Here is a 10,427-nt window from a genome sequence, read left to right as displayed (position 1 = left end):
AACTAGTCTGGGTCCTGATTTTGGTAGTAAGACCAGGGACAATTCATTCACAGTTTGCTGCAGATAAATGAATAAACAGATGCTTCTGGAGACCATAATTCTGTGGTAATTAGGTAAATATCAAGAATCCTTATAAATTATAAAATCAAAGCTCCTTGCCCTCAAGAAATCATTTTATTCACTATCCATGGTCTTGCATTTTAGCGACACCTGGGAATCTTTACGAAAATACCAATTCCAGGTTTCATCTCCAGGAGTTTAATTTGACTGGGGTTGGAGCTTCAGCATAACTGCAGTGGCTGAAGGTCCCCAGGTGGTTGTAATGCTTGACCAAAGTTGAGAGCCGTACGCCTACGCCATAGGCGTTTGGATGTGGTATTATCTGTGTCTGCTTCACTGCTGAGAGGAAGCAAGTTAGCCCAGGTGTCCCTGGAGGGGTATCGCTTTCTTAATTCAAACTGGAGTGCTGTGTAGGCAGAAGCCTGGAGCCCAGCCCCTGCATTTTACAATTCAGATTCTGCTGATTTTTACTCAAGCCTCCTGTGTGCCTGGATAGGACTAAGCACTTCTGCAAATTTGGACTGCCTGAGGCTTAACCAGATGGAGTGACTTTCACATTCTGTTTTTTCTATTGTGATCACTGCTGTATCCGCAGAACCTAGAATAGTGTCTGGCACATAGTAGGCTCTTGATGAATATGTCTTATGAATATGTCTTATGAATTATCAGACGCTGAAATGATAGCGAGTAAATGATGACCCTGCATCATTTTTAATTATAACACTGGATCACTGAAACACATTTCTATTTGTGACTTCTTGAGCCACAGTTTTACTAGGAATGCGTCTGCGTCAGGACACCACTCACGGTGCCGAGGACGTCCTCCATCGAGTTCCACCTTTCCAATCACAGAGACTTGCCCTAATAAGGTAGTACGGAGAATTGGCTCCGGGTCACGTGAAGCCAGCGACACCAACCCCGGAGGCACCCCATTGCGCATGCGCACAGCTTCTGCCGGGTTTCTTGAGTGGGCACAGGTTCAGCGGCCTCACTCCCTGGCTCCGCCCTGCTCACTCTTAGAGGGCGGGGCGAAGGCCGGGCTGGGAGAAGAGGCGGGGTGACGGCTGCGCGCGTGCGCGGAAGAGAGCTGAGGGGCGGGGCCGCTGCTGAGGACTGGGCTGAGCGATTTTAGACAAGATGCAGGTAAAGAACCTGGGGGTCCGAGCCCTGGAGTCCACCGCAGCTCGTTTGCCCCGCCGGGTCTGTGGCAGCGACGGACCGTCTGGGCTGGGACTGTACTAAGCGCCGGGCGCCACCGGCACGCGAAATATCACGCGAGTCTAGGCCCAGCGCAGGCGCCGTGCGTGAGGGCGGGCGTGGTCCGGCCAGGACCTTCGGGCTGGGTCTCCCCACCGCTGTGTGTCTCACCCGCAAATCTGTCTTTGGCGGCCACCTGTCCTTAAGGTCGGATCCCGTGAAGTCTGTGAAGGACTCGCAGCATCCCACCTGACAGAGTTACTTCCTGTTCCTTAATTATCTTAGCTCCTGGGCAGGTGTGTTATGGGCACATTGTGGCTACGGAAGCTGAGGCTCGAAGAAGGGAAGGGTCCCGCCTGGACGTGCCATAACGTAGAACAGTGGCGGAACCTGTGTTCCTGACTACACTTAGAGCTGGGTGAGGGTTTAGTTGCATGCTTTAACCCCCAACATTGATGTTCAGGTAGAGGTGCACTCCGTCTCCGATTCTGTGGCTCCCAAAGCTCATCCCTAGGGTCCCTCTCCTTAGTTACTTTCTGTCTTAAAATAGGTAAAACCAAATCCCCTAGTTTTGTCCCCCCCCCCCTTTTTAAAGATTTTATTTATTTGACAGAAAGAGATCACAAGTAGGCAGAGAGGCAGGCAGAGAGAGAGGAGGAAGCAGGCTCCCTGCTAAGCAGAGAGCCCAAGGGGGGGCTCTATCCCAGGACCCTGGGATCATGCCCTGAGCCGAAGGCAGAGGCTTTAACCCACTGAGCCACCCAGGCGCCCCTGTCCCCCTTTTTTGGTATCAGTAATTTTCTAATGGAATTGGACTAAAAGTGAAAGAAAATGAAGACATCATGGGAATTAACAAAAATTTGTGACAGCTAAATTCTGTCATTGTCAGAGGACCCTCTGTCAAAGTCATTCTGCTGCTTTCCAGACCTCACTGTAGTCCAGAATTCTGATTAAATCGTCTCTGGCTAAGTGGCCTATAAGAAATGGAGTTAGTGGACCTTTGCTTGGAGTATTAGGCATTAGCAGCTGGAGAGAATAAGCATCTACAAATACAGTGTGTCTGCCAGAAGCTAGACACTCTTAAATGGTGAAGAGGAAGTCCCAGGGCTGCCCTGGCCTCCTTTGTATTCTCTATCCTTCAGGACCCTGCTTTGAAATGTCATCTCTGCAGAGGTCTTCCCTGAGCACCCTGTTGAAAGGATTCTGTTCATTTTCTTTTGATATATCTCAGCAAGACAGTGACATGGAGTTCGGGCTGGAGCCTGGCTGTCCTAGTGCCCTTTCCACAGGGCTCCTTGATTTCTTATTCCAAACCAGGTCCATTAGCAGGGTTCCTGCCAAACCCATGCAAAACCAGTGTTTGGCTAGCTGGCTTTGGGAGCAAAAGCCCACTTTGACATTTATCCTTCTGACATTTGATCCTGGTAAATTTGACTTGTTCTAGGATGGCACTGTCTTCATAAATGTCACGTCTCTCCTTGGTTGTGAGGTTTAACTAAGTAGGCACAGGTATAGGGCTTCAAAGAGTGTCCAGTATTCAGTATGTGTTAGACATTGAGAGCTGTCCCACGGGGTCTCAGTTCTCCTTCTCAGGTTTGGACCATTAGAGAATTTGTCAGGCTAGCTTCAGGTTCTCCTGATTGTACTGCAGCCACTTAGAACTTTGAGATACTCCTGTCTCTGCTCTTGGGCCCTTTGTACTTGCTGGTCACTTTGCCTTGAAAGTAATTTCTTAAGTTCTCATTCCTTATGTCTGGTTCCTTCTCAGCTTCCAGAGGTGATAAAATGTCCACTTCTGAGAGAATATCCCTGCCTATCCTTGGAATGAAGACCCCTTGTAACTCTCTAGGTCAGCAGCCTGTTGAAGATTGCACTTGCCATAAGTACTTAGCATCTGTTGAATGAATCAATCTGAGTCATTCATAAACATATCGAATAGAAGCCAGGTTAGAGCCTTGCTGTGAGCATTGATGCCGATTTGCACATTATATCCCGATTTTTACCCAAGACTAGTTCTTGGGTGTGTGTCCAATGTGGGGAGGGTGATGTGGAGTGGAGAACAGGAAAAGAATAGGGACTGTGGATCTTTTGACGCTTTCTCAGAAATAGGCCACAGAATAATTTGGTTTGCATTCCTCTGCCTACCACCTTTCCCATTCAACCCTTTCCCCAACATGGCACCCTTCATAGTGGACTTGGCACTCAGAGTATTCTTGGTCTACTTCCACTAGGACCCCAATGCAGATACTGAGTGGAATGATATCTTACGCAAAAAGGGCATCTTGCCCTCAAAGGAAAGTTTGAAAGATTTGGAAAAGGAGGCGGAAGAAGAAGAACAGCGAGTCCTTCAGCAGTCAATTGGTAAGATTGCTTATATTCTTTAAGGTTTGTTTCTCTTTGGGTTAAGAAACAACTTTCTAAGCCTCTAACTGCCTTGGTAGAAGGATGCTCTGAGCAGGAATTGGGAACAGGGACTGGAGTGCTGGGATGGACACTATTTCTGGGACTTCAAGGGAGTCACAGGCTGTCTCTAACCTTCAACTTCCTGGACTGTAGAATTTCCACAATTTTTTGTCATTTCCACAATTTTCAGCACATGATTATCCTGAAGAAAATATTTCTGAGTCTTGACTTAATGCCCCATTGATCACAGGGACAAGTACTTTTGTCTTCCTACATGTTAGAGCTAATTTAGAGATGGGTTCACTAGAAAGCATTTATGCAGTGAATGTTGATTGGAAGGTGACTATCTGTCAGGTGTTATGCTAAGCTTTGGGGCTTTAGCTGTGTATAGGCCAGACAAAAATCCCTGTCCTTATGGGACTTATATTCTAGTGAGAGAGACAAGCAATAAACAATACATAAGTAAATATGGGAAAATAAGGCAGGGAAATGGCCTGGAAAGGGTGGAGGAAGGGTGAGTATAATTTGAGAGTCAGAGAGAGCCTCACTAGGAGTGACATTTGAGTAGATGTGAGGGAGTTGAACTGAGCTACTTAAGTGAGTGAAGAGCGTGTTGGAGAACCAGCCAGGAAGCCAGTATGACTAGGAAGGAACAGTAAGTTCAGAGAGGCAACTAAGGGTCAAACCACTGAGGACCTTGTTTCTTTAACAGACTTTGGCTTTTATGTCTAGTCGGGTGGAAGTCACTGGAGGTTTGAACAGAGGATTGACATGTTGACAGCACCCTCCCTTTCCAAGTATGGAAGATGGGGAACAAGTCAGGAAGTGGGGAGATTAGTCTGAAAACTGCTGCAGTAATTCAGGCAAGAACTATCACTGGCTTAGCCAGCCTGCATGGGGTTGGTGGAAGGGGTGAGAAGTGGTCAGCTCTGGAAATAATACGAAGGTAGGACCACAGGATTTGCTGGTGGATCCTGTGAGGGGTGTGAGAAAAAGTAAGTAAAGGATGCCTGTCAGGCTTTGGGCTTGAGCAGCCTGAAGGGAATGCATCACCACCAGCCGGGATGATGAAGGCTTGGTGAGCAGCAGTTTGGAGCTAGGATCAGGCACTCTATTTGGGACATAGAAACACTGAAATTTTTATTAGTCAAGTAGACATGGCAAGTAGGCAGTTGGCTCTGTTTTTCTCTAAATAAGAGAAATATGGGCTGGAGGCATAAAGATTGCATGAGATGCTATCACCAAAGGAGTGGGCATAGATTTAAAAAAAGGAGGCAAAAGGATAAAAAAGGAGCCAAATCAGCAAAGGTCCAAAGGAGGAGCAGCCATAGAGGTAGGAAGAGAGAAGGCATCCTATCCTGGAAGCCAGAGGAGGACCATCTTTCAAAGAGGAGGCAATGCTAGGTTGGATCAGTGCTGCTCATCGGTTAGGAAGTGGAGGTCATTGTTGACCTTGCAAAGAGCAGTTTGTATAGTGATAGAATTGGGGTTGGGAGGCAAAAATCTGATTTGACGTCAAGAAACAAGAATACTTATGACAATAAAAACCAAGTCGAGATTTTATAGCTGTTGGTTAAAAGAAAAGAGCGGTCTACCTCTCATAAGAGAACACCCAAGACAATAATCCTTGTAACTCTAGGAGGGGTCTGTTGGGGACACCCCTGTCCTTAGAGATAGAACTGTTACTACAGCAGTCCATGGTGTATGTGCTTGAAGAGCAAACCAGGTGAGTTCGGGCAAATACAACTCTCTTGTTTTATAAACTTGGGAAACTTCTCATGCATATCCTTAATATGTATGGCACTGGGAGGGTCAGTCTTGCTGCATTTGGTCAACATGGTTTCATCTTTTTAAAATACCCTCAAGTTCTTTATTACTAGTGTAAGACCTTCAGTATTTTTTATTTTGGTTTTGGTGAATGAGTTTTATTTTGGCTTGGTGTTGCATGCACATCTTTAGGAGAAAAATAAAGGAGGGAAAACAAAATGCAAGTTTGTTCATCTTTTACGTTTTTTGGTTTTTGCTAACTTAACCACATTCAGTGAAAACATATGAAGATATGACTTTGGAAGAGCTGGAGGATAATGAAGATGAATTTAATGAGGAAGATGAACGTGCTATTGAAATGTACAGGTTAGTGCCCTGCAGAGGGACTCTTTGGTTTTTAGTGTGGCACTAAAATGTGTGTCTTTTGAAAAGTTAATTTTCTGACCTAGATAACTATTGGAAAGCACTATAATTAAGTAGTAATATTGCAGATCTCGGTGAATCATCTTAGACTTTTGCCACATGCCAAGTAAGTAAACCTGGATATTTATAAAGGTTGCTGTCTGAAAGGTGTGTATGTATGTATGGGGTGTACATGTAAGAGGTTTCTCTCCTCTGTGTGCTGTGCAGGCAGCAAAGATTGGCTGAATGGAAAGCAACTCAACTGAAGAATAAATTTGGAGACGTTTTGGAGATCTCAGGAAAAGATTATGTTCAAGAAGTTACCAAGGCTGGCGACGGCTTGTGGGTAATCTTGCACCTTTACAAACAAGGGTGAGCTGATCTTACGCACTGTCCTTAAATGTTAATTTGAGTTTATGTCTTGGACGTCTTGGGCTTAATCCACATTGGAGGTTTGTTGTTTTGTGTTGTTTTGTTTTTTACTAGTGATGTGCTTTGTTACTGATTTGCCCAAACCTAATGCCCAATTTTTGTCTTCAGGCTTTCAAATGAATAGTTGTGACTAAAAAGAATGCCTTTGTTATATTAGAGCAATGGAGATCGCTTTTACTGAAAAAGAATTCCTTATTTATCCTTCTGGAGAAAATCTGGCATTTCAAAATTCCATGTAGTGAATCATTCTCATAGATGTTGGGGGTGACCTTTGTAGTAATTGTTCCAGGCAAGTGATGCAGTGGCCCTTCACTGCTTCTCAGCTCCAGCCGTATTCTCCTACTGTACTTGTGTAGAAGTTTTTTTATTTTTATTTTTTGTAGAAGTTTTTTTAGAGCAGGAAGTGCTTTCTGACCTTTTTCACACCTTTTGAATCTTGAATATTCTCTCATATAGATGGGCAAAACAATTCTCTTTTACATTGAAGCTGTTTTTCTGACTTACTGAGTCAAGTTGGATTGGATTTTGGATTTTGAGTTCTTCATTTTCCCTGAATATATTAGAAAGTTTTTTTTTTTAAAGATGTTAATTCATCCTGGCTGGATTAGCAGAATCACTTGTGAAGCTATTATGAGGGTTTACTGAGGTAGAAGGGTAGTTGAGAATTGCCCTGTATAAATGCAGAATCACAGTTGCTTCTGTTTCTGTTTTACAGAGTTCCTCTCTCACCATTGTTTCCCATTTCTGTTTTACAGCATTCCCCTCTGTGCCCTCATAAATCAGCACTTCAGTGGACTTGCCAGGAAGTTTCCTGATGTCAAATTTATTAAAGCCATTTCAACAACCTGCATACCCAATTATCCTGATAGGAATCTGCCTACAATATTTGTGTACCTTGAAGGTGATATCAAGGCTCAATTTATTGGACCTCTGGTGTTTGGTGGCATGAACCTGACAGTAGATGGTAAGGGCCTCTTTGAGATGGTCCAGGGCACGTTAGCAATGACAAGCGTGTATTAGAGATGATGAGGGGATGATTCTGTTGAAGAGACATGTGTTGTGATGATTTGTGAAAATCACCTTTGCCCCATGCTACTGACTGCTAAAAGGCAAGAAGCACATTTGATCTCTCATTAAAGGAATCATTGGGGGCAGTTATAACTGGGCTCTAATAATTCTGTTAAAAGAAGACACACTGGATTTTAAAGTATGTATATTTAATGTTAATGTCTAATACATTTTCTTTGTCCCTATAGTTGGATACGTTTTGAGTTATAGTTCAAGATCTCTACATTCGTTTTTTGTTTAATTCACATGAATAGGGCTTCTGGGTGGCTTAGTTGGTTAGGCGTCTGCCTTTGGCTCAGGTCATGATCCTGGGGTCCTGGGATTGAGCCCCACATCAGGCTCCCAGTTCAATGGGGAGTCTGCTTCTTCCTCTCAGTCTGCCCCTCCCCATAAATAAAATCTTTTAAAAAAAGGAAAAAAATTCACACAAACATACTTTGATGGTTATTTATATACCTGTGTGTTTGTATGTATACGTATATATATATATATATATATAGAGAGAGAGAGAGAGAGAGAGAGAGCGGGACTAATATATATATATATATATGTATATATATATATATATATATATATACACACACACACACAAACACACACACACACACACACACCCCTATGGGAATATTTTCTCAGTTGAATATCTTAGTAGCTTTTAAGTTAAATTAAAAGTTTGAGTTCTGCCTCTTAACTCCTGAAGGATGTATTCCTTTATTCCTGAAGGATGTGTTGTTTTATTCCTTTCTACCTGTTACATGGAGTGTCAAAATATGTACACACACATAACATGAAAGAGAGAACCTGAGGCCCATGGCATCCTTCTAAGTCACTCACTATTGAAATAATATGTCCAACTGTTCTTTAAAAACATGTATTAAAATATGACTTTATGTACTGTTTTATATAACTACATAAAATACTCACCTGGGATAAGTATTAAGATCTGTGCACATAGAGAAACACACGTTATAACAGTTATGCATTATTCCAGTGTTCAAAGGAATACTGCATTTCAAATGAAGTATATGTTTGCCTCTTACTCTGCTCTTTTGAATGTATCATGAGGGGAAAGATAGGATAGGAGGTCCTGTCTTTATCTCTAGAAAGTCTTATCTGAGGATTAGTGAACTTATAAAATAATGATTATTGCATGTAAGTGGACAATAACATTAATACGTAAACTGATACATGTGAATGGTGGATCTAAATATATTTTTGAGTCAAGAATCAGAATTAAGGTTTTTCTCTTTCTTTCTTTCTTCTTTTTTTTTTTTTTAAAGAAATTTGTTGAATTTTCATAACATTCAACCGAGGTACTGAGAACTTTAAATACTGGTGTTATTGGTCTCCATGGAGCACTTTAAATTAATATGACTTAAATAAAATTGGTTGTCACATCTTAATGGAGGTGCCTAATTAGCAGAGTATCACTTAAACCGGGCTATTCACTGTAGAGTGTCTCATGTAGTCCTTAGTTCTGCCTGGAGTCTTTTCTGCAGTTGAAAAAACATCCCTTAATTTCACTTCACAAGGTCTCACACCCATGTGGAGTTCATTGATTATAAGAGAGTGACATACAGGAACCAAGGCTTTAGTCACTGGTTCTTTATTTTCTTGGTACTGTATTACTTGATGCAAATGCGTAAGTTCTAGTATGTCATCATACATTTATCCTTTGACTCTAATAGACTGAGATGCTGGACATGAGGCCCAAGAATTTCCTTGTGTTAACTAAAATTAGATTTAATGGTTGGATTGCCAGCAGGGATGTGAAAAGTATTTCCTTTAAATGTTTCATCCTGATCTTTCCTGGGAAATTGTTTGCAAGTCAAGAAACTGTAGTCATTAGAAGATAGGTTTAGTCTTTGTTTTTTATTTTAGTTGCCATAATTCAAATATATATATAGTATCTCATTTGATCTCCTCTTTTTTTTTTATTTTAATTTTTTAAATTTATTTTCAGCGTAACAGTATTGTTTTTGCACCACACCCAGTGCTCCATGCAATCCGTGCCCTCTCCAATACCCACCACCTGGTTCCCCCAACCTCCCACCCCCCCCGCCCCTTCAAAACCCTCAGACTGTTTTTCAGAGTCCGTAGTCTCTCATGGTTCACCTCCCCTTCCAATTTCCCTCAACTCCCTTCTCCTCTCTAACTCCCCTTGTCCTCCATGCTATTTGTTATGCTCCACAAATAAGTGAAACCATATGATAATTGACTCTCTCTCTGCTTGACTTATTTCCTCTCCTCTTCTGAAAAAGTGTATTTTGTTTTCCTTCTTAAAGTTCTGATTTTTTGCTTTCCTTCTACATACTTTATAATTACAGCACTAAAATTATCATCAAATGTTACTGCATAGTTTCTATTTTAAAAAAACTGGCTTAATGGGCTTGAGGGTAGGGGTTCCACGCTGACTGCCTTAGGTAATTTGGCTTTTCTTTATCACATAGAGTTGGAGTGGAAACTGTCAGAGTCTGGAGCAATCAAGACAGACTTGGAGGAAAACCCTAAGAAACCAGTTGAAGACGCTTTGCTATCCTCAGTGCGGTGCTCCATCCCCACAAGAAGGGATAGTGATTCTGAGGATGACTAAGACTATGGCCTTGGTAATGTGCCAGACTTCCTTGATGTGACAAATCCTCTGGATTTTTTTTTAAAAAGAAAAAGTAGAAATGCTTTCTGGCTTTTAGCCTTTTTACAATTATGTTTCACATCTCATAGATCTCACAAATCATCATTGCTGGGAGTCATTATGTTTCTTAGAACTCACTTTTTAAATTAATAACCTTTCCTTAAAAAAAAAATAAAAACCAGCTATTGGTATGGCAGATGTCTATGTTTCCCTCACTTATATTTTAAGCTATAAAACTGTCTGTTTACCATTTGTCCACATATAACTACATAAAAGGGAATGTGGAGTGTTTTTTAAATAATGTGATCAAGTTTACAGTGGAAAAATTGCAAACTAAGCCTTGTAGTTACATTATCATTTATTTTTATTTTGTAAGGATGGCAACAGAATTATTAGAGGAATGATTGATAGGAAAAATCTTAGTATTGGACCTATTTAGGAGAAATAGGCAGTGATTTTTATAAAA

The 10,427-nt window shown here is 41.8% G+C and overlaps 1 protein-coding gene across 1 annotated transcript; it reads left to right on the top strand.

Annotated features, from left to right (window-relative positions):
• The first annotated feature begins 1,104 nt into the window (after positions 1-1,104).
• LOC111155872 (phosducin like 3) lies at positions 1,105-9,982 on the top strand. Its single transcript, XM_022516317.1, has 6 exons — positions 1,105-1,203; positions 3,489-3,618; positions 5,703-5,793; positions 6,058-6,201; positions 7,017-7,225; positions 9,780-9,982. The coding sequence occupies exons 1-6, from the start codon at positions 1,198-1,200 to the stop codon at positions 9,920-9,922; spliced, it is 723 nt and encodes a 240-aa protein (XP_022372025.1). The 5' UTR covers positions 1,105-1,197; the 3' UTR covers positions 9,923-9,982.
• Positions 9,983-10,427: the final 445 nt, after the last annotated feature.

This window comes from Enhydra lutris, unplaced genomic scaffold, assembly GCF_002288905.1.
Source record: "Enhydra lutris kenyoni isolate GAN:26980312 unplaced genomic scaffold, ASM228890v2 scaffoldscaffold44, whole genome shotgun sequence".
Lineage (NCBI taxonomy): Eukaryota > Metazoa > Chordata > Mammalia > Carnivora > Mustelidae > Enhydra > Enhydra lutris.
This window is presented reverse-complemented; position numbering and strand designations above follow the sequence as displayed.